General features: G+C 37.8%; 4 protein-coding genes and 1 long non-coding RNA gene across 9 annotated transcripts; 3 read left to right on the forward strand and 2 right to left on the reverse strand.

Annotated features, from left to right (window-relative positions):
- Window positions 1-1870: 1870 nt before the first annotated feature.
- On the forward strand, window positions 1871-9802 carry LOC137746997 (uncharacterized). Of its 4 annotated transcripts, none has more exons than XM_068486997.1 (26): window positions 1871-2138; window positions 2337-2498; window positions 2661-2817; window positions 2944-3060; window positions 3150-3283; window positions 3364-3514; window positions 4018-4085; window positions 4518-4616; window positions 4712-4827; window positions 4988-5162; window positions 5254-5364; window positions 5444-5522; window positions 5659-5802; window positions 5901-6014; window positions 6482-6603; window positions 6694-6776; window positions 6858-6982; window positions 7111-7231; window positions 7321-7458; window positions 7707-7803; window positions 7929-8054; window positions 8493-8585; window positions 8686-8791; window positions 8914-9066; window positions 9172-9254; window positions 9378-9802. In XM_068486997.1, the coding sequence occupies exons 1-26, from the start codon at window positions 1983-1985 to the stop codon at window positions 9504-9506; spliced, it is 3159 nt and encodes a 1052-aa protein (XP_068343098.1). In that variant the 5' UTR covers window positions 1871-1982; the 3' UTR covers window positions 9507-9802. The 4 variants fall into 4 exon arrangements, with proteins under 4 accessions (XP_068343098.1, XP_068343099.1, XP_068343100.1 ...); XM_068486998.1 differs by having other exon boundaries at window positions 8920-9066; XM_068486999.1 differs by having other exon boundaries at window positions 8920-9062; window positions 9168-9254.
- A 157-nt stretch (window positions 9803-9959) lies between these two features.
- LOC137746998 (uncharacterized) lies at window positions 9960-12437 on the reverse strand. The gene is made up of 9 exons (XM_068487001.1): window positions 12320-12437; window positions 12141-12212; window positions 11976-12050; window positions 11739-11822; window positions 11227-11296; window positions 11045-11136; window positions 10821-10862; window positions 10651-10731; window positions 9960-10330 (listed from the first exon to the last, which is right to left on the reverse strand). The coding sequence occupies exons 1-9, from the start codon at window positions 12329-12331 to the stop codon at window positions 10259-10261; spliced, it is 600 nt and encodes a 199-aa protein (XP_068343102.1). The 5' UTR covers window positions 12332-12437; the 3' UTR covers window positions 9960-10258.
- A 105-nt stretch (window positions 12438-12542) lies between these two features.
- LOC137747000 (uncharacterized) lies at window positions 12543-14335 on the forward strand. The gene is made up of 3 exons (XR_011069913.1): window positions 12543-12810; window positions 12912-13933; window positions 14018-14335. It is a non-coding gene; the product is annotated as an uncharacterized lncRNA (long non-coding RNA).
- On the reverse strand, window positions 13820-15766 carry LOC137746999 (protein RADIALIS-like 4). The gene is made up of 2 exons (XM_068487002.1): window positions 14341-15766; window positions 13820-13924 (listed from the first exon to the last, which is right to left on the reverse strand). Exons 1-2 carry the CDS (start codon window positions 14610-14612, stop codon window positions 13903-13905), a joined length of 294 nt encoding a protein of 97 aa, XP_068343103.1. The 5' UTR covers window positions 14613-15766; the 3' UTR covers window positions 13820-13902.
- Window positions 15767-17770: 2004 nt separating this feature from the next.
- Window positions 17771-21822, forward strand: LOC137746700 (uncharacterized). Of its 2 annotated transcripts, XM_068486708.1 has the most exons (16): window positions 17771-18199; window positions 18317-18478; window positions 18593-18778; window positions 18889-18946; window positions 19053-19103; window positions 19260-19342; window positions 19548-19635; window positions 19750-19791; window positions 19876-19950; window positions 20104-20172; window positions 20268-20383; window positions 20464-20576; window positions 20675-20754; window positions 20929-21049; window positions 21350-21416; window positions 21535-21822. In XM_068486708.1, exons 1-16 carry the CDS (start codon window positions 17934-17936, stop codon window positions 21668-21670), a joined length of 1713 nt encoding a protein of 570 aa, XP_068342809.1. In that variant the 5' UTR covers window positions 17771-17933; the 3' UTR covers window positions 21671-21822. The 2 variants fall into 2 exon arrangements, with proteins under 2 accessions (XP_068342809.1, XP_068342810.1); XM_068486709.1 differs by lacking the exon at window positions 17771-18199 and having other exon boundaries at window positions 18373-18488.
- The last annotated feature ends 42 nt before the right edge of the window (window positions 21823-21864 follow it).

Raw genomic sequence — 21864 nt, forward strand, 5'->3', positions numbered from 1 at the left:
ATATATATATATATATATATACTGTCAGGTTTAAATCCGTATTACCAACAGATGGAAAATAAATTTTAAAAAAGGAATTGTTATTGATACTTCAAAAATCTCATTATACATTCCAAACTTACTATATTTGGGAAAAAAAAATACACTTATGAGGAGTGTAGAATGAGATTTTTGGAGTACCAATAACACTTACTTTAAAAAATGAAAAACAAAGTACATCAATTTGTGTAATTCCAGTTTTACCTTTGTTTGTATGTTGTAAATTTTTGTACCTTCATCACATGCTCGATTCCTCTTGTGTTGCAACTTTGAATGGGTTCAGTTTTCTATAAGTTGCTACTGCAGAAAATATTTTTGATATGTCATTTTAGCTACAAGTCAAGGAATTGGACGTGGTGATGAGTAATGAGTATAATGTTAAGGAAGGAACAAATGGAAACCATATGGCCTCGTTTTTGTGTTGAATATTGGATTTTTAAGATATATTAAAGAAAAAAGAAGAAAAGATTGTGAGCAGCTTGATTGGATTAGAGAGGATAAGTTTTATTAATTCTAACCCAGTTCTATAGAAAAAGGATTTTTATATTTCATTCATCTGAGTATCTACTGGTAATAATACAAAATGAACCTAATGTAGAAGATTCAATACAATGAATCTTTGAGTGCTCACGAATAAATCTTCCATACAATGGACCTAATAAAGAAGATTCAATGAACCTAATTTAGAAGATTACGAAGGGAGATTTTGGGGAGTGACAAGTTTGGCACAAGGAAGCCAATCACCCAATGCCACTTTTTCACAAACGAAGTGATAATCAAGCTCGATATGATGAATGCAAGCGTTAGAAAAAGAAAAAAAAAAAAGGATTAGCAGCCATGTAAGGGCACTGAGGTTATCACAATAGAGAAGCACTGGAAACTCCAATGAGACGCCGAGTTCCTAAAGTAAGACAACCATTTGTTTTTCTTTATGCACAAGAGTGAGACAATGATCGGTATTCAAGCTTAGCACTAGAACGAGCAATAATGGGCTGATTTTGGAGTACTATAAGATAAGATTAGAGCCCAAATAAACAACATAACTACAGGTAGTAACGGGGAGTATTTCGACAACCTGCCCAATTGGCATGATCAAAAGGCCATGAGACTCTCAGTACGAGACTAGAGTGACAATAGGCCATGATCAAAAGTCCCTTTGACATATCGGAGAATGCGCTTAGCTGCAACGAGGTGAGGAGCATGGGGAGCACTCATGAACTGGGTAACTGTGTTAACAACATAAGGCAATATTCAGGCGAGATAAGATAAAATGCTGAAGACAACCAACAAGCTCACATAACTCAATGGGAGACACAAGTAGACGATCGTCTGTAAAAGATATGTGTATCTATTTATTAATACTATACATTGGTGTGTCGGTCTGGTTGCAATATTATTAGCAATTCACTTATAATATGCTTCGTGCATCTATTTATTAATATTATATGTTGGTAAATAAAACATAAACCATGTAGTCCATTCATACAAATTTGTAATTCCAAATGATATTTTAATATATGTGTATTTATTTATCGATACCATACCAAACACGTGACCGTCACGCTAAAAAATTTTAATGGATAATCCTTCATTCTAACTATTTTCTTACTCAATGAGGTCCACTATGTGTGCATTTTCCTTTTACTTATGTCCTAGGGCTACTTCCATTCCATGGGGAGAGGATTCACAAGAAAATCGTATGGGCTTAGGAGAGCAGAAAATAGTTGGGCTTTGGGCATGAATTTAGCCCAGAAAATAATTTGGGCCACGTTTGGTTAATGTCTTATTCACATTCTCTGTTCTGTCCTGTCCTCCCCGTTGTCTTCTTCTCTCCCGCCACCTCTTCCACTAAAACCCTAAACCCTAAATTACCAGAGGCTTTACCAGTCACCAAAACTACCCCGTTTCAGCTCCCAGAGCAGAACCAAAGCCAGCGAAGAACAATGGAGCCCGCTACGCTGACGAACTCAATGGACCTAAAGATTGGGGAGCTCTTGAAAGAGGTCCAGCTCGACTATTCACCCGCCTTCACCAAGGCCGTCGACGACGCCGTTTCAGTCATCAAAAGAGCCATCGACAAAATCCCAGAAGGCCTCAATGTTCGTTTTCTTTCCACAGGCTATCATTCTGCAATCGGATTCTTGAACTTCTGATTGGTTGCTGATATAATCTTTCATTTTAACCTCGAATTTTTGAAATTTTGAAAAGTGGGATTTTTTTTTATTTTTTTGGGATGAAATATTGTTTGGCCATTTGCGTTGTACTCACGTGTGATGTTTGAATTGAAAACTTTGCAGGTTACAGCTGATGAAGCGCGGGGATTCGTCAGGGACATTGGCGCTGACAAGGTCGAATTCGCGTTTAAGAAGCCGAAATCTATTGAAATTGGTGGGAGTTATGCCATACAGTGCGTTGTAAAACCTGAAGTTAATGTGGACCTCTTCGTTCGGATGCCCAAGGTATCGAAATACCCATATCGTAATTGTAATATGTTGGTTCGACAATAAAAAGAAATGTGTTAGTTCTTATTGTTATTGATTGATTATAATCAAATGTTAAAGCTTAAGAATAAAACAAGTCTCAACTTCTTTTCTTTCTAAAACTTAATTTTGTTGTTTCAGGAGTGTTTCCATGAGAAAGACTATTTGAATTACCGGTACCATGCGAAAAGGTGCCTGTACCTTTGTGTAATAAAAAAGTTTTTGAAGTCTTCTTCATTAGTTGAATGGTCCACCTTACAGAATGAAGCCCGGAAACCTGTATTGATTGTCTATCCAGGTTGGTTTTCTGTAGCACCGTTTTCAATTTATGTTTTTCTTCCTTAAACTTGAGAAAGCAAATATATCCGTTTCTTTGGTGCCTGATAAATGCAACTTTTGAATTACAAATAAATTGGTGTCACAGGCGTAAAACTTGTCGAAGTCCCTGAGTTTTGTGTAAGGATAATTCCTACAGCACCATCCCTTTTCAACATTCCAAAGTTGCACCTAGAGCGCAATAATGTTCGTGCTCTAAATCAAGGTAAATTATGTTATTGATTTTGGGCTATTTGATGATGTGTTCGACTTTCAGATGCTTATCTATCTTTTTAACCTTTTTTTTTTTTTTAGGGGGAGTTCCTCAGGCTACTCCTAAGTACAATAGTAGTATTTTGGAAGACATGCTCATTGAAGATACTGAAGAAATTCTCAAGAAAACTTTTCTCGGGTGGAAAGAATTACAAGAGGCATTAATTTTGCTGAAGGTATAAAGCCATCACTCCATTGCCACTTTAAAAGTACTAATGCTGTAGCGGCGTGACAATGGTTTTTCTTATTGATCTAGGTCTGGGCTCGTCGGAGGACACCAATGTATGCTTATGATTGCTTGGGTGGATATCTGATCTCTGTCATATTGTCATACCTTGTGGATAGGAATCGTATTAAAAAGTCAATGACGACAATGCACATATTCCGTTTTACCCTGAGCTTCCTTGGTATGATTATTCTTTACTTTGGCCACAAAAACTTGCTTAAGTGACATCAAACCTAGTTGTAGACTCGGGTTCATCTTACACGTGTCCCATTTTGACGTATATGCACTTTTATCCCGTAGCACAATTGATTTTAACAGTGGGGATTGATGAAAATTAAATGGGTTTATTACACTGTTGAGCTTGGAACAGAAAAAGGAAGCAATCTGCTACAAACTATACAACGTTACCTGTCACTTATATAAGCATATTTGGCAGAAATACTATTTACTTTGAATATTGTTATTAGAATTTAGCACTGAAAAAAAGTCATCATGCACTCCTCCCTCTCTCATTATTTCATGAGGGAGGAGTGCATGATGACCTTTTGGAGTACCAGCAGCTCCCTTTAATTTTACAGGATTTTGTACTTTATTATACAAGGAAATGTCGATCTAAAACTTATTTGAATCACACATATCGAACTGTGATAATGATTATGCATACTATTCTCACTTCATGTGCAGCCAATTCAGAACTTTGGAAACATGGGCTCTACTTTACACCGAAAGACCAAAAAGCTATTCCAAAGGAGGTCTGCTATTTACTGGATATTATGCAATTAATTATGTTTTTCACTTGCTTTTTGTTGTTATTGTTCCACACTCTGAAGTCATTGTTGGTTTTCTTGTTTTATGCCTGCATCTGTTTTCCTTAGATGATTGCTAGAAAAAAACTATGAAAGAGAAAGACAACATGGGTAGCGAGATCAAATGACTGTATTTGTTATATTGTCAGTCTTGAGACTTGAAAAACTATGTGCTCATTGAGAAGTTTGTTAATGTCTCTGGTCAGTTTTAATGATTTGAAAGTGTTTTTTTTTTTTTGGACTGAAGCTGTGCAATAATCTTTACAAGAATCCCTCAGTGCTTGGTTATTACTTTAGTGTCCATTTTGAACTTGTACAAAATGCTCCCCTCTATTGCATTTTACTGATGTTAGTTAAGCATGATCTGTGGGAATGCAGAAAAGGTTGCCTCTTAAAGAATCATTTCCAGTTGTTATATGTAGTCCAGCTACAAACTTTAATTTGGCCTTCCGAATGACAAGGGCTGGATTTCTCGAGGTACTAATTGGCATTTAAATGTTGCTCCATAATCATTGTATGTGGCGCACACTAAATTAACCTCTTTAAAAATAACGTATTTCTCTTTGTTTCAGCTCCAAGATGAGTCTGCTTCGACACTTACATGCATAGACAAATGTAGAGATGGTGGATTTGAAGAAATTTTTATGACCACGGTGGACTATCCTGTAAAATATGACCACATCATAAGGTATAATTTTTTATTTTATTTTAATGTGGTTCATATTGAAGTTGTCTTTAGTGCGTACAATGACCTTGTGTTAGCTTTGAATGTGATATTGCATTATACCTTCTTTCCTGTCCTGCTTGTGGTTTGATTTCCCGTTTTGTTTACATGTTTGCTATTTCAGGTTGAACTTAAAGGGGAACAGTGCAGTTTATGCATCAGGATTCTGCTTGGACGATGAATGTTGGAGATTATATGAGCAGAAGGTGCAGAGTGTTTTAATTCAAGGGTTGAGTGACAGAGTGAAGAATGTACGTGTTACCTGGAGAAATATGTTATCAGACCGCATCATAAAAAATGTACGTCACCAAGAGCTTAACTTTAGCATCTCATATCAAACGTACATTTATGTACTTGACCAATTTGTATAAATTTGGCTTGTGACTCCAGGGATTGTCGACCCTCAATGCGGAGCCATTGCTTATTGGAATTTCCGTAAGCTCCATAGAGAAAGCTTTTAGGCTTGTTGATATTGGTCCAGATGCTGATAACAAAGCGGAGGTATATGTGTACCTGTTTGGAATCATACATTGATTTCTTCTTTTGATGCATCCATTGAGTTTACTTATGTTCTGTGTAGGCCTTCAAATTCCGCAAGTTCTGGGGGGAAAAGTCTGAGCTCAGGAGATTTAAAGATGGTAAAATTGCAGAAAGCACAGGTAGTCATTTGTTTTGGCTTTTTTCCTTCTTTACTTGATGTTAGTTATATCAATATCATTTACATGCTTTCCTTGCTCTTGCTAAAATCAACTGTCAAGATGACTAAAATGTTGACACTGTTTGCACATTCCTTAGTTTGGGAAAGTGAGCAATGGAAAAGACATATCATCTTACAAAGGATTTCTGAGTATGTGCTTCTGCGACATCTTTCTATATCAAAAGAGAATATAATGCACATCGTAGATCAACTTGATTTCTCTTTGCTATATGGTACTGGAGGTAACTAGAACAATTCTTAGCGTCTTTCTATGCAATTTTTATATAATTATCTTTTTTGTTTTATTTTTTTCTTTACGGTAGCCTTTCAATTCTTTCAGATCCTGTATCATCTTCTGGGAATTTGCTTGGGGCATTTGAAATTCTATCGAAGCGCTTGCGGCTTCTTGAAGACATTCCACTGAAGGTTTCTACCGTGCAGCCCCTAGATTCAGGTATAATTGTGTTGCTGGAAAAATCAATTTTAAATGCCTAGCTTGAATTCTCTATTCCAAATATTTGATTATTCACTATTATATTATGATATTTGTGGATGTGATATTATGTGTGTTTGGGATAAAAAAGTATTTAAAGCTCTGCTATCATTAAAATCGACCCTCTTGTTTTCATAATTGTACTTTTGAAAAATATTCTGGAATGTTCTTATTATCTTATCCCTTTTCCTTCTCTGTATGACTCATCAAAAGTTCTTCGATGCTTAGATTAAGGTTTGTTTCACTACAAATGTGCTCACATGCACATATGCTCTAAAGTGTTGGGGTAAATTTGAAAACAATTTTTTTCTGAATAAAAACAATAAGTCATATGGCTTGCAAAAGTTACTAGTAATTTCTTTTGAAATGGTAAATATAATTCCAATTTCATATGGATTTTCCATCACCCTGTTCGCTACCATATGCAGCTTTCAGGTTTTCTTCTGTATTCCCACCTGAACCTCATCCGCTTGCTAATGAGAAGGGTGCTTTTGTAAGATTACATAGGTTCACTCCTTCCTGCATTCGTCCGCTGGAAGTTATGATCCAGGCATGTTACAAAACCCAATAACTGTTAAGAATTCCATTGTTTATTATATTTCCGTCAGTTAATGAAGCCTTATTACTTGATCTATTTCAGCTGGAAGGTTCTGGAAACTGGCCAATGGATGATCTAGCAATTGAGAAAACTAAATCTGCCTTCCTTCTCAAGATTGGAGAGAGGTGGGCAAACTGGGATTACTAATTCTCAATTTGATTTTACTGTCTATTGAATAGTTATCTGATGATGCTATCGTATGGCAGTCTCCAGAATAATTGGGGGATGACGTGTACAGCTACGGAGGATGATGTGGATGTTTTTGTTTCTGGATATGCATTTCGCCTAAAAATTTGGCATGAGAGAGGCCTGACTTTGTTGAGACGGGAAAGTAAGAACTCTTGACTCATGTATTATTACATATTCACCACTGGGATGTTAGATTCTTTTTCCCCTTATTGATAATGATGATGTCAGATTCTTTTGATGCTGATCTCTTCAACTTCTTTCTGACTGCAGCTGGAAATGATCTAGTGAAGCAGGTCTCTAATACGGACAGGGAACTTTATTTCCGGAGTCAACATTCCAGCATGATTAATGGATTACAGGGTTGTTATGCAGCATACGGGCCAGTTGTTAGGTGAGCTTTAGCATTTGCAGTCTCATTCTCATTTATCTATTATTGTTTTTATCCGTTACTGCATATAACCTTTTTGGTTTCATGTGAAGGCTTGCAAAACGGTGGGTAGCTTCACATCTGTTTTCGGCTTGCTTGGGGGAGGAGGCAATTGAACTATTGGTTGCATACGTCTTTTTGAAGCCTTTACCATTCAATGCTCCATGCTCACGAATCACTGGATTTTTGAGGTTGATATTTATATAACTCATTTCCAGGGCATTTTGATAGTTCTCATTGACACTTCTGCTTTAAAAGATAGATTCTCTAACTGCTTGGTTTCACTTTTGAATTGTGAACATCAAGTTACATATTTCGAAATTATCTGGTAATTAGAAATACTATGGTGTAGCACATACATGCACATGCACACAAGAATTATTGCCAAACTTTAATGGTGTATTTCACACTCTCATGTGCATGGTAATTCCATCAACAGGTTCCTACGATTACTATCAGATTATGACTGGAATTTTTCTGCATTAATTGTCGACATAAACAATGATTTGACTCCAAAAGATATGCAAGAGATAAATGTAAGTTCTGCTGCTAACTAAGAAACTCTGATCCAATCTCTTTGTTTCCTTGATTTTATTATTTTCTTTTTTTCAGTTACAGTTTTATTATTTCTTGACTGCTACTAACTGCAGTTCAATTTCAGGATAATTTCATGTCAAGTAGAAAAACTAACAAAGAAAATGTGCTAAGTGTAATCCCAGCAATGTTCTTGGCTACAACTTACGACAAGGCATCTGAGGCCTGGACCAGATTCTCACCAAACTTGATGGTTAGTTTAATTGGTGTCTTTTTCAACAATGTTCATTTTCTTTGGTAAATTTTTTACGTTCTCTCTAGTAATCAGGCCTGTGATACCTTTTCCCTGAGCTGATCCTGCTTATTTTACAAATTTTCCTGGCATTTCAATGCATTCCATTTGTATTAGGATTTAGGATGCATTCTCAATTCTTCAGTCATGTCAGAATATCAGTTCGAAACTCAGTTCCATGAAATTGTTAACTATAAACATAGAGGACTTTCATTTTTTCTTTTGGTGATTGTAATAAAAATTAAGACTTGATATATTGGCCGACAGAACATTCAAACGAATAATCTCCCATAGAATTTGTGAGGGCTGGCACTCTGGAAATCCGAGTGCAGCAACTCCTTTTATCGATGTAGTATTTAGTATTGCTGATGTACCTTTTGATATTGTTGAATATGAAAGGAGTTAAAAAGGTTGATGGCTTATGCTGGAAGCAGTGCAAAGTTGTTGACCAAACTGATATCGGAGGATCATGATGATAAGCATAGATGGGAGGTGAGCTCGTTAAATTTTACTGGTTGTGATCCGTGAATTATTTTACCTTGATGCACGTGTGATATATGCAAACTATTAATGTTTATTTTTTGGCTTGCAGTGCCTTTTTCGAACTCCTTTGAACAATTATGACGCAGTTATTCTTCTTCACAGAGAAAAATTACCTTACCCCCAACATCTTCTCTTTCCATCCGAATTAAATCAAGGTATATTCTTTATGTTACCTGGATGTTTGCTCGGCCTCAGCTTTTTGTTGTTCTCTCTCCTTTTCTAGCATACCATACTCAAATATGGTATATGCGCTAAGTTCTACTGCATATTTACGCAGGTGCAGGGGTACATGTGGCATGTGGGAATGCGAGCAACGTTTTCCACCCATTTCTGTTGCCTGGAGACATGAAAGGAAATTCGGAGGCACTAAGAAATAAGCTATTGGTAAACTTTGATCCACTGAGGTGCTATGTCGGGGATCTAGAGGCAAGTTTTATGTGATAACTTAATTTTAACCATGATGCCCTGGCTTTCATTTTTATGTTTTTAATGACTGCCGTCTTTGTTTACATCCTCGTGTCTTGAATGTAGAAAGAGTACCCCAACACCTTCAAGCTATGGTATGATTCTCTGGGTGGTGATGCTGTTGGCATAACGTGGGGGAGATATGGTTCAAAGGTATAATTGGATCTGTTCCAGCTGAATAAATGTGCATTCCAAATCGACGTTGAAAGTTCCTAAAAAACTGTTTGCTATCTACACTTCCTAACCAGTTGTATTTTCGGATCCTAATATTTGCAGAAACGAGGGCGGGAAGAAGAAGCAGAGGAGGTAAAAGATCCAACTGGTTTATTAAAAAACATCGGTGAAGTAGGAACAGGATTTGTGAGAGGGGTTTATCTTCTCAAAGCCCCAAGGCTCACGAGTTAACTCTGTTTATACTCTAAAACGCTCAAAGCTTCACGGGTGACAACAATTTTCTTTGTGATGCTGCTTTTCGACATGGTAAGAAATCCTCGGCGCGCCCCTCTGACAATACTCATAACAGAGAGATAAATTACCCAGTTAGGGATTCCCGTTTGTAACTGGTAACGAAGTTACGAAAGGAAACGTATTTGTATGGTTGTATGTCAGCCTTGAGAATTTAAAAATCTGAATCTGTATTATGTTACAGTTAACTGCCTGAGAGCAGCATTTTTGTTGTTGATAAATTCGATTGAACTGTTCGTTAGAAAGGTTAATACTCGTATTTTTCTTTTCCGAAAGAAGATATTACCGTGTCAAATAGTGTATTCTTTTAATTGGGTAACGTAGAAAGAGCATTTACACTTGCACCTGAGATGGAAATTTTCACTTACAATTAGCCATGCTAACCAACATAAGTGTGATAATTTAATGTGTTTTCATTAACATGTGCATCATTTCGAATCATTGTCAATCTACGATTTCAGCATCAAAGAGTTGAATTATCAATGACGTACGAGAGACCATCACCAAAATCATCATCAAAATGTTTAATGATGTGGTTAAAATAATTAAACAACCTCAGTTGAAGCGATTAACAACGGGTTTAAATCCCACAAATTAAAAAATGACCGGGTTAAGAGTTTGCGAAAATCGTAGATTCATCAGCCAGCTGACATGTTTCGAACAAGAACCCGCTCACCACTCCAAAACAATAGTTAGACTGCTTCCTGAATGAGTTTCTCTGTAAGTTCTTTAGGCAATCCCATAACCGTGTCAGTCGTCCCTATCTGCAGCAAACCAAATGAAGCACATTGCAAACAAATTTGTGAGAAGTTAGAATCCTTCACACGCTTGATGGACGGATCAAAAGACACAGTATATGCAGACGCGATGAAAAAGTTATAGCAAGGCCAAAACTCGAGCATGTTTGGTTGCTAATTCACTTGGAATAAGAAAGAAAATTTAGAACCCATTAGCGAAGCGAACAAGGCTGAAAGAAACGGTAGAAAGAAAGAGATAAAGACGACGAGGGGAGGAAAACTCTGTAAAGATGCATCAAGTGAATAGCAAGAGTAGACATGAAATAGAGAGATGAGAGAGAGCTAACCACTGCTTCCACAAACGGAGAAATCAATGGATGTTCCAGCATCAAACCGCCAGCAACATTGAGCGTAATTCCCTCCTCTATCTGGCCAAACATCAGACTCATAAACCAGATTCAACAGAGAATAATAGTTCACAACGAAGCACCTAAAGTGATTTTGTATCCAAATTTACCAGGCTATGGATAACCTCCTCTGGTATGACATGAAAATAAACCTGCATCACGACATCAAACATATGCTATAATCCTTCCCAAACTAACCAATAAATTAAACGATATAACTATCGATCATCATTGTTGATTAAAAACTTGAACAAACAAAAAAGCTAGACAAGAAGGCTGCTCTTTAGCACAGGTCAGATAAAGAATGAGCTTTAAGCAGTGAAAGAACAAGTACCTCCGCTCTGCGCCAACCGCCTTTTCTTTTTCCGGTTTTAAGGTTGGTTACAAGTACAGATCCTATAACTTCTGCTTGACCGCCGGAATAGCCTGCAACCCAACCATAAAGACTTGACCACTACATATCCATTCGTGGTTTTAACAAAGGGAAAAAGATGGACAGTTGCCTTTGAAGCAAACCTTTGATAAAATTCCATGCTTCTTCCTTGCTGGATGGTTTTTCCCTTACTATCCCTTCATACACCACCACCTCAAAATCAATAAAGATTTTGTAGTGAGAAACAAGCTTAACTACAAAACACATTCCCTACAAGAGAGATTCACTAAAAAAGAAAAACTGTTTCCGATGTTTTTACCGGTAACATGTTTTTTGAATAGTGAAAAGGGAGCTTTTATTGCCACTCCAAAATAGTCATCTCGTCTTGCAATCCACACTTTTTTGGAGTGCCAATAACTTCTCCAGGTGAAACGCCAATTAAGAATAGGATTTATGAGAGTCATGGTTATATGGGTCCACTAATACTGTGTGATTTCCATATTGTATGAGAAAGTAACACATATATTCCAGTAATCTTACTGCATTAAGATTAATCTGTTAAATTAATTAACATGAACAAATATATGAGAAAGTAACACATATATTCACATGAAAAGTTGAAAAACATGAACAAATATTACTTATAAACGCATACCGTGTCTGCGGTAACCAACAGTGTTGCAGGAGCATCCCCATCCAATTGTCTATCACTTTGGAGCCTTGAAATAATGGCATCTGCCTAACAAAAAATAAAGGCAAAACACACTTCTATCGTAAAAATTGGCTTATGGGTTAGGTCAGTTGGCCATGACAGCGTCGAATTCAAATCTCGTTTAGAGTAGCTTAAATTATCGCTTTGTACCATAAAATATAAAAAGTAGAGAAACCGTACTTTGGCCTCAGCTAAAACCATGACCAGTTCTTCAGGCTTATCCATTCTTATACTTTTTTCATCAATATCTGCAGTCTAAAACCCACACAACCAAATCAGCAACTTGAAAAGCTAATCCATTTAACCAAGAAAAAAGATTGATGCTTTGGTATAATTACAATGTACCATGACCGTGAACCGGTGTCCCATCTCCGCCAGTATTTGACGGCGCGCCGCCGACGCCGACCCGAGAATTATCTGTCGCAAAAAAGATTAGAAATTGCTGCAAATTTTCACAGGCTAATCCAACCGTATAAGCTAGATTGGCGATGGGATTGTCATTTATTCGGGATTTAGCGACGAACCTGAAATGACATATTTGTTGCCCGCGTTCACTTTCTGTTTCTGCTTTCTCGGACAGAGAAGAACTTGCAACAGTATTGGGTATGAGTCTGCACTTTCTATTTTGGGCCTAACGGGTTCAAGCTGACCCGGTTCACTTCGGATTTTCAACCGAATATATCCTACAAAAGGAAACGACGTCGTATTTATGCATCGCCGCCTTGGCGCCTTTTACCTTCTTCTCCAAGTCGTCGCCTCAGTTTTCAGTTTACCTCGTTTTTAACCTTCTCTCACCTACAGGCTACTGCGCCCCTTGGTGCTCCAAACACCGCAACGATGTCGTTTTCGGGATTACACACAGAATTTTGAAATCAAGCGCAACGATGAGTTCTTGCAGCGGAAGAAGAATTTCGGGAGTGGCAGCTTCGTGGCGAATTTGAGGGATCACATTCATGAATTTCTTCATGCTTCAATGGACGAGCACAGAACTTGCTTGAAAGAGACAGTGCGGAAGGTACGATTTTACCCCCCTCTCGTTTGCTTTGCAATGGAAGATTTATGTCTGTGAATTGTTGGGCAGTTTGGGAAACAAATTTGGTTTTTGGTCCAAAGCAGATGTTTGAAAGGGCAAAACTTTACAGAGAAAACAGTGGCGGCGGACCAAACGAAGGCGAAAAGTCCCTGCCTTTGCAAACAACTACAGATTAGGAAGATTTTGCAAGGTTTTTTATTTTTTGGGTTGCAGAGAAAAAAAAGGAAGTGTAAGACAAATTTGATATCTTTCTCTTAGCATCTGTATATGCTGTGTTTGAAACAAGTGTTTGATGAATGACATTGAAATGCTAGCGCCAGTTACTCATGCGTTGGAGTTTCATTGATGTGGGTATCACAATGACTTCATATTTCCTTCAAGGATATTGATATTCACACACCTATTTTTACTTCTCACACCCTTGTTGATTTTTGGTCATCTTCTTCAATTCATTTGATCAAATGAAAATTGAGAGAGGTATGTGAAAAGTAACAATGGTGTGTGAATAACACAACCCTTAATCAATTGCTAAAAATTGTCCATGCCCGCGTGAGTGACTGAAGGAGCAAACTTTTTTTCGATTGGAACGGTAGGTACTTGTTGGATGACATTGAATTTGATTTCACCGGTGCTACACTCAAACTTAGCAGTTTACATCCTTTATGATACTGGTGTTTCATGTTAAAATTTTATTACCAAACTTAATGTCGTTAAGGATATGGTAGCCACTACCCAGTTATAGTAATATGCTATCTAATGCCTCCTTTCTTTAATTTTTAATCTAAAATTTCTGCCCCCTAATCCCACCCCACCTTGTGCAACTAGAGCTAAGATCATGTGCTAATAGTAGTACGTGCTTTCTTTAATTAATGATGATTATAAATAAATAAGCACTTGCATATGCAGGGATTCTTCCTTGTTACATGTGCAAACAAGACGAAGAAAAGTATACTGCATCTAGAAGTTACAGGGAAAAGATAGGAGGGAATGGGAAGGGGTGCAGATTTTGGTTAACTGCTAGATCCACTTCAAGAGGAAATTGGTGCTGTGTCTACCGCTGGAGGGCGTCTTCCTTTAGAGCTTTAGGGTCTTTAGCCTGTAGAAGGTAATGGAAGTTATTATACACAAAGGTTGTAGTGTTTTCCGAGTTAAGTGCTTTCTACTGTTGCAAATCTTCATCAATGAACAGATTTACTGCCAGTATATGAACAAAAGATATGAGCGAGGTGCATGTTGAGAGTGCAACTCCGCCTACGAAGAGTGAGGCCAATGCAAAATGAAGAATGACAAGGTTAGTATCAAATTTTACCCTGAAAGGTTCATGACCCTGCATAGAAATTGCTATATTTATATTTTGAGTATGGATTTAACACAGAAGTAAGTTTCGTTGATTGTTTTCGGTTATATATCTCGTGGACATACCTTAATGTCTGAATATGGTCATTTAAAGATTTAAAAGCATTTTTTCTAGTCTTCATCTTATCAAGTAATAAGGAGAAAGAAGTGTATTACCTCTCTTCTTCACTGCTGATGTTGCTTTCTCCAACTTTCCTATACTTGGGAAGGGGAACTTTTCCTGACTCAATGCGGTTTATGTCCGCTAGAAGGATCTCATACTGCCTCTTCACTTCCTCTTCAGTCATCCCTCCAACAATTCTGGCTATATTACTCCAACGATCAGGGGTTTCCCTATCATATGTTGCCAGAGCGTTTTCAAACAATTTGTTTTGTTTGGCTGTCCAAGTCGAATTGGAGTGTGGGGAAGATAGCTTGCTAGGTGCCATTTTTCTGAGATATTAGAGCAAGATTAGTCGGGTGGAGCTCGAAGTGACGAGAACGAAGTTTCGGTAGTATATTTTAAGAGAGAACGAATTTGGCCGATGAAGGGAAACGAAATTTAAAGGGAAAGCCTGAGGTTGAGAAACCGAATAGTACTCTTAAGTATCAAAGAAGAGATCAAAGAATTACTGTTCGTGCAAATAAGGTGATGCAAGTTGGCAGACAAAATTTAAGGATATCATATTATAACACTTAATGTGCTTAGAATAAGAAGCAGAAACTAGAAACATAGGGATCTTTAAGGACGGTCAATTGCTTTATTTTCAAGCTTTTTTTAATGATCGGAAGTACGATGATATGATATAAGTAGTATATAAACATGTGGGATATCATAAATTACGACTTATATTAAATAGTTCTACTTCTAATCGCACCGACGCCTTTTATTATAAAATTTAAACACAACGTCGGGCTGTGCCGGTGGATAAGTAGGTACAAAAACGTTGTTATAAACATGTGTATGTATGTATGTTTGCATCCTACATTGTTAAGCATTTGTTTCCAAGACATTTCCACTTCTTAGCTCAACTCTTCCCCCATGTTTATGTCATTAGATAACTTCTTCCTGGTTTTCTGGAAGTGGCAGGATCACATTGTGGTTACTAACAAGAATCGAACCATTTTTTTTCCTAGCTACCATATAAAATTTGATACTCTAGTCCTACCTAAACATGTTCTAGTCTCAGTGGACAAAGACTTTGGTGCATCGGAGTACTATTGTAGCGGTATCCCAAGTCAAAAAGGTATTGCTTTGTGGAAAAGTTAAAATGAATGATAATGCATAATTGACTTGAAATGCCGTTACAATGGCATCCTCGGTGCAGGTAAGTTTCTATCCTCTTCCTCACTCTACAAACTAGAATTTGGTTTTTTGATTAACCAATGAGTTAAAAAAAAAAAAAATCTTTGGAAGTGGTATGATTTGCATAGGGTTCCATTCTTGCAGTTGTCCAAAAATGGATACAAAGAAAACTTTAAAAAAATGGTGTTTCTTTTGTCAAGCTGCAGGTCTATAATATATAATTTGATTAAGTGTGGAACAAATCTTTTAAATTAAACCCCATGTGAAATCCATGGAGCAAAGCATTAGTTTAATTAGTATAAGATAATCATGTTTAGGGAAGATTAATTGCAATTATGTGATCGGTCCTTTTGTCCTTGTCTTGGGGCAATTCCCCATGAAAGCATCTTTTGGCTTGACTAAACATGTGAAACTGGGTATGCTTAGCCCTGAAGGAATTTGACCAAAAAAAAAAAAAAAAGGATGTAAAAGCAGCAGCAAATGAGGAAGATGCTTAGCGCTTAAGAATTAGTCTTTTGATAAATTCAAACTCAACTCGATGAGAATGCAAAGAACATTTTCTAGCACATGAGTAGTTTGATTGAAATGAAAAGGTAGGTAGGTCTCATTGATTTTGGGTACATGATAATTCTAAGGTATTTAATAATCAAGAGTGGGTTGTTTATCTCATATCGATTTATCGTCATTCGCATTCTTTCTCAGACTTATTCCTTTTATTCTTTTTGATCTCCACCTAGAAAGTAACGACACGCATGAAAAGCCAAAAATTACAATAATTTTACACTCATCTTCTTTATTTATTTATTTTTTCACAAGAAGCGATATTAAGTTTAACACACGATTACACAATTGCAAAGGTTGTCGTATGAGTACATTCTCCGGTTGCCAATACGTTAATTTGTAGATAACCCGCACAAATAAGCATAACAGTAAAACTCCTAACGGCTACCACAAGCACAAACACCTCCGTACTACCACAAGTACCCTGACACAAATCCACCACAAAGATGGCATACGTATATCTAGGGGTGGGTTCAAAAAACCCAAAAAAAAAGGGCGACCGAACACCGAACCAAAATCGAAAATAAAAAAAAGGGACCAAACCGAACATAAGTAATAAGTTCGGTTCGGTTTTGATTTTGGATGTTTCAAAACCGAACCGAATCCCTTTACACTTTATGAATGCATGCCCATGATGTTTCTTTTGTGAAACTTTGTTGCCAAGTTTGAAACTAAGCCTAGGGCTTTTTCAAGGAGCATACTTGGTTCAATTAGAGAGAATATTTCATTGGTTATAGAAGAAAATTTTGGAAGGCTTTGAAACTTGGAATAACTTATCTATTTGTTTACTTTTTGAATGAATACAGTGATTTTTTCTTTGCAATTGAGGTTGTTGATAAAATAAGATTGCTTTATATGATCTTGTATATGTACAATTGCCTTTCCACTTTCTCCATTTTTTTTTATTATTAGTCTACCAATGCAAGCCTCTTTTTTAAATTCTATATTAAAAAAATGATCAAGTTTTATAAAATAAAATAAAACCAAAACCGAACCGAACAAAATCAAACCCAAAAAAACCGATTGAAAATTGAACCGAACCGAAGTTTCGATTTCGGTTTTGGCAAAAAACCAAACTGAATGAAACCGAACCCATCCCTACATACATCGGGACACATGCAAAGTCCTCACTGGCAAACAATACCACAAGTGAGGACACATCACTTGCTAGGCGATACATCACACGCTAGATGCGTACATACGAAACAAACACTGCTTTGAAAACGGAGGCCACCGTCGGTTCCTGTCCATCGGTGGAGTCGTCTCCACTAGTGAATCGCATATGTAAAATTCAGGTTTAAACTCTCAATCAGCAGATGTGTTAGCTATAAGAAACAAGGAATCAAAGGATTTTTTTTTTTTTTATTCCAACAAAGTAAACATACCATTCATTTAAACCTCTAAATGCGTTATCCATTATGCACCTGAACACGAAAGTGCACTAAAGTATAAAAGGCCTAGCCCAATGGGGACCAGGTCCGTCCCAGTAGTTTGGGTTGACTGGACGTGGGAGGCCCAAAGGGGACTAATGGTCCAAATTAACCGTGTGATCCGCTCTCCTCCCTGTTTAAGGTAAACAATCAGAGACCGTTGATCGGTATAAGGCCCCACATGCATCAAACGGTTGAGGTTTGCACACTCTTGACTAACAGCAGCATTTCGTCTTGCTCAATAAACTGAAACAACACTGCCGTTAAACATTTGATTTAATCAAATTAATTACTGATGCTTACCGGGCATTGCCTGTAAAGCACCATTTTAATTTTTAATTGCAACACTAATTCTTATTATTATACATGAAAATCTGATTAAGCAGATCACTAAGCAGCAAGCACTACTACTAGTTTAGCCGGTAAGCAGTCAGCAAAAGCCAGACTCCCAGTCCCGTCCCACTAGAGACGAAATGTGGCGAAGGAGCTTTAGCAGCAGCACCGGGACCGCCGCCGCTACAACCGTGTTGAAGGACAAGAAATGGGACGCTCTCGTCATCGGCGGCGGCCACAACGGCCTCACTGCCGCCGCATACCTCGCACGCTCCGGCCTATCCGTCGCCGTCCTTGAGCGGCGCCACGTGATCGGCGGTGCCGCCGTCACAGAGGAGCTGGTTCCGGGCTTCAAGTTCTCTCGGTGTAGCTACCTCCAGAGCCTCCTCCGCCCCTCCATCATCAAGTAACACCCACCACATCTGTTCATCTCTTCAGTTATCTTTTTGTGCGGTTTGCATCGTAGAAATGCTTGAATAATTTAATTTTCAACCAAACAATGCCTTACGCCTCCCTCTAACAGGGAATTAGAGCTGGCGCGGCATGGAATGAAGCTGCTGAAGAGGAGTCCTTCGTCCTTTACGCCCTGTTTGGATGGAAGATATCTTCTTTTGGGACCAAACAAGGACCTTAACCACTCTGAGATTTCCAAATTCTCCAAACAGGACGCCGATGCTTATCCAAGGTTTATACTTGTACTATCCGTAATCCGTATCCCGTATTCTGGATTCTGTATTCCGTATTCCGTATTCCGAAATCCATTATCTGTGTGTTGGTTTTGAATAAATTGATCGTACAGATATGAGACTAAGCTGGAGAAATTTTGTGAGTTTATGGACCCCTTGCTGGATTCAGCTCCTCCTGAATCTTTGCAATGCGAGTCATCTTGTAGTGTTAGTGATCGGTTCAAGAATAAGATGCACAATTCGATGTTTTGGGCCCGGTGTTTGAGACAAGCGGCCGCCTTAGGCCAAAAGGACTTTGTGTAAGAATCATTCATTTTCCTAATGATGTTAGCTGAACCAGCATGAATTACTAATTGATTACCTAGTAAAGATTTAAGTTTTATGATTGTGTAATTATCGGCTTTGGCAGAGAGTTTATGGACCTTTTGTTATCCCCGGCTTCGAAGGTTTTGAATAACTGGTTTGAGGTGATCAAGTCATTTCTACATCAATGATTAGTTCAAAGTTCAAACCTTGTGAATTTTTGTGCATATTAGTCATATCTACATGATCGAGTCATTTTGCGTTTTACAGGCAGAAGTTCTGAAGGCAACCCTTGCAACGGATGCTGTAATAGGAACTACGGTAAGAGTCATTATGAACGGCTGGAGATTCATCACTTATAATTTCTAAATACTTATCATACATACTGCACATTTTGTATTTTTTTTTTCTCGAAAGGACTATCCTACTATATTATTTGCATTGTTTAGTCACTTTTCCGCTCGGTTTCTTATGCAGGGAAGTGTACATACACCTGGCAGTGGATATGTTCTGCTGCACCATGTGATGGGAGAAACTGATGGTGAGCGTGGAATTTGGTCGTAAGTTACTCCATTGCTTGCTTGACTTGTCTCTGCCCTCTATTTTTCAAAATTAGTTTCACATGATACTTTGATAGAAATTATTGGATAAATGCGTTGTTAGCATTCATATGTTATACTTCAGCTTGAATGTTCGTTTTAACAATTTTTTGTTCATCCCTATTTAGACTTTCTCCTAGTATTGAAAAACCAACTTTCTGTACAGATATGTTGAAGGTGGGATGGGTTCAGTATCCTTGGCTATCGCTAATGCCGCTAAGGAAGCTGGGGCTCATATTGTAACATGTGCAGAGGTATTTATGTCCCAAAAGGAGCTAGGATTAGTTCATGTTTCAGTTCTCAAACTTTGTGCATCTATTGTCTGTCTGTATGACTTTGTAGATTATGTTTTCAATCTTGTTCTTCAGGTTCAGCAATTATTGATTAATGACTCTGGCACTGCGGATGGGGTTAGTTTCTTCTTGCTTCCTAAATGAGGTAGTCTTGAAACTTAAATCTAACTTGTTGGATATTGTTTACATGTCTTGTTGTAGGTTTTGTTGACTGATGGCTCACAGGTGCATTCTTCGATTGTTTTATCAAATGCAACCCCTTACAAAACATTCAAGGTAAAACACCGGGCCTGCGTATGTAAATTCAAATATGTAGAGACGCCTTGTGCCGTGAGAAATTAGATGGGAATAACACCTGTGGAAACCTTTTAAAAAAATTGTATTAAATGGATTTTAATCTATATTATAGGTTTCCATTATATGACACAGGAGTTGGTTCCAGATAATGCTCTTCCTCCTGATTTCGTCTGTGCAATTAAGTATTCTGATTACAGCTCTGTAAGCTCCCTTTATTCCTTCATTTTCTGTGTCATTCTTCTTAGTTTTCCAATTATTATCTTTACTATAACTTGAGGTTACTTACCTATCTGCAGGGAACTACAAAAATAAATTTAGCGGTTGAAACATTGCCCCAGTTCAAAAGTTGCAATTTAGGTCATCCCGATGCAGGTCCTCAGCATGTGGGCACCATTCATATTGGTTCTGAGAGGTATGCTATTATCTCACTGTTTGGTTTATTTGGTTCCACATGCTGTGCTTTTTCATATCGTTTCCGTCTCTCTTCTAAAGCATGGAGGAGATTAACTCCGCCTGTCAAGATGCTGTCAATGGATTGCCATCGAACAGACCAGTTATTGAGATGACGATTCCCTCTGTACTCGACAAAACTATTTCTCCACCTGGTACATAAAACTACTTTGCCTTGAAAATGTATCATATTGTCTCGTTCCTCATAGAAAGCATTCTAGTTCTCATATCGACATAATCCAACTCTTTGTAGGCAAGCATGTGATCAACTTGTTTATTCAATACACACCATATAGTCCCTCAGATGGCCACTGGGGAGATATTGTTTACAGAGTGAGTTTTTCATTCCTTCGTTTAGCTTTCTTTTTCTTTCTAGACGAGGCATCAACTCTTTTTTCTTTCATTTTTGTTGCGACTTTACTTCTGATGGAATAATTTTGTGGTGACACAGAAATCTCCTCTCTGGGCCTCTGACTAATTCTTTCAAATGGCATGGTACCTTTGTAGGAATCGTTTGCACAAAAATGTTTTAGCTTGATTGATGAATATGCACCTGGGTTTAGTTCATCAATTATTGGTTACGACATGTTGACTCCGCCAGACCTTGAAAGGGAAATTGGTTTGACAGGTACATCAAAACTGAAATCTTTGTAGAAATGTAGGCAGAGCCGCAGATGGTTCAGCCAAGTTTAGTTCACCATAAATGATATAAGGGCATTGGCCGGAAGTGGCAGCCATTGAGCGTCACAATACGGAGATGGGAAGTTTGTCATACAAACTTGATTCAACTCAAAATGTAGCGAAAGTGTAGAGTCAAAAGAGACCATATATTTTCATCTTTCTATGCATAATCGATGAAATAGCTCATCATCTCAACATGATTGCAGCATCCAAAAACTCACACCGATTTGTAAATGTTTCTTGACAGGAGGGAATATCTTCCATGGTGCTATGGGATTGGATTCGCTCTTCCTCATGCGACCTGTGAAAGGATGGTAAATCTTCCAACGTATCCGATTTTGCTTGCGACATAAACTTCCTGCTATAGCTATGCCTTATGTTTGCTTGTGTAAAAAGTCTATCTGTTTATGTTATTTTGGTATACACATACAGGTCAAATTACAGAACGCCACTGAAGGGGCTGTATTTGTGTGGGAGCGGAACCCACCCCGGGGGCGGTGTGATGGGTGCACCCGGGCGTAATGCTGCACGCGTAGTTCTTGAAGATGTGAACAAGCCATTAAAATGATTTTGAGATTTGTGTCTTAACCAGGTACCAATCTGACTGGTTCCAATTTCTTATGTTTCGGGTATGCTGAAATTTTCAGGCATTCCACATTGTGTTTGTATCTTGTATCTTCATTGAACAATACGAGACTGCATTGTACCTGTTCGTGTTAATTATCTTTCGATACAAGCGATGTCTAAAAGACTCGAAACCAA

Source organism: Pyrus communis, chromosome 10 (assembly GCF_963583255.1).
Source record: "Pyrus communis chromosome 10, drPyrComm1.1, whole genome shotgun sequence".
Lineage (NCBI taxonomy): Eukaryota > Viridiplantae > Streptophyta > Magnoliopsida > Rosales > Rosaceae > Pyrus > Pyrus communis.

Coding starts and splice junctions, on each gene's coding strand:
- LOC137746998 (XM_068487001.1), bottom strand. Junction 11,297..11,738: donor TGTTGGTTACCGCAGACACG/GTATGCGTTTAT, acceptor ATTGATTTTGAG/GTGGTGGTGTATGAAGGGAT. Junction 10,732..10,820: donor AGGAGGTTATCCATAGCCTG/GTAAATTTGGAT, acceptor ATGTTTGGCCAG/ATAGAGGAGGGAATTACGCT.
- LOC137746999 (XM_068487002.1), bottom strand. CDS start 14,612: ATGGCACCTAGCAAGCTATCTTCCCCACACTCCAATTCGACTTGGACA. Junction 13,925..14,340: donor ATCAGCAGTGAAGAAGAGAG/GTAATACACTTC, acceptor TACCTTCTACAG/GCTAAAGACCCTAAAGCTCT.
- LOC137746700 (XM_068486708.1), top strand. CDS start 17,934: ATGTGGCGAAGGAGCTTTAGCAGCAGCACCGGGACCGCCGCCGCTACA. Junction 18,947..19,052: donor TTTTGAATAACTGGTTTGAG/GTGATCAAGTCA, acceptor TGCGTTTTACAG/GCAGAAGTTCTGAAGGCAAC. Junction 19,951..20,103: donor CCCCTTACAAAACATTCAAG/GTAAAACACCGG, acceptor TATATGACACAG/GAGTTGGTTCCAGATAATGC.
- LOC137746997 (XM_068486997.1), top strand. CDS start 1,983: ATGGAGCCCGCTACGCTGACGAACTCAATGGACCTAAAGATTGGGGAG. Junction 8,586..8,685: donor ATGATAAGCATAGATGGGAG/GTGAGCTCGTTA, acceptor TTTGGCTTGCAG/TGCCTTTTTCGAACTCCTTT. Junction 9,067..9,171: donor TGTCGGGGATCTAGAGGCAA/GTTTTATGTGAT, acceptor GAATGTAGAAAG/AGTACCCCAACACCTTCAAG.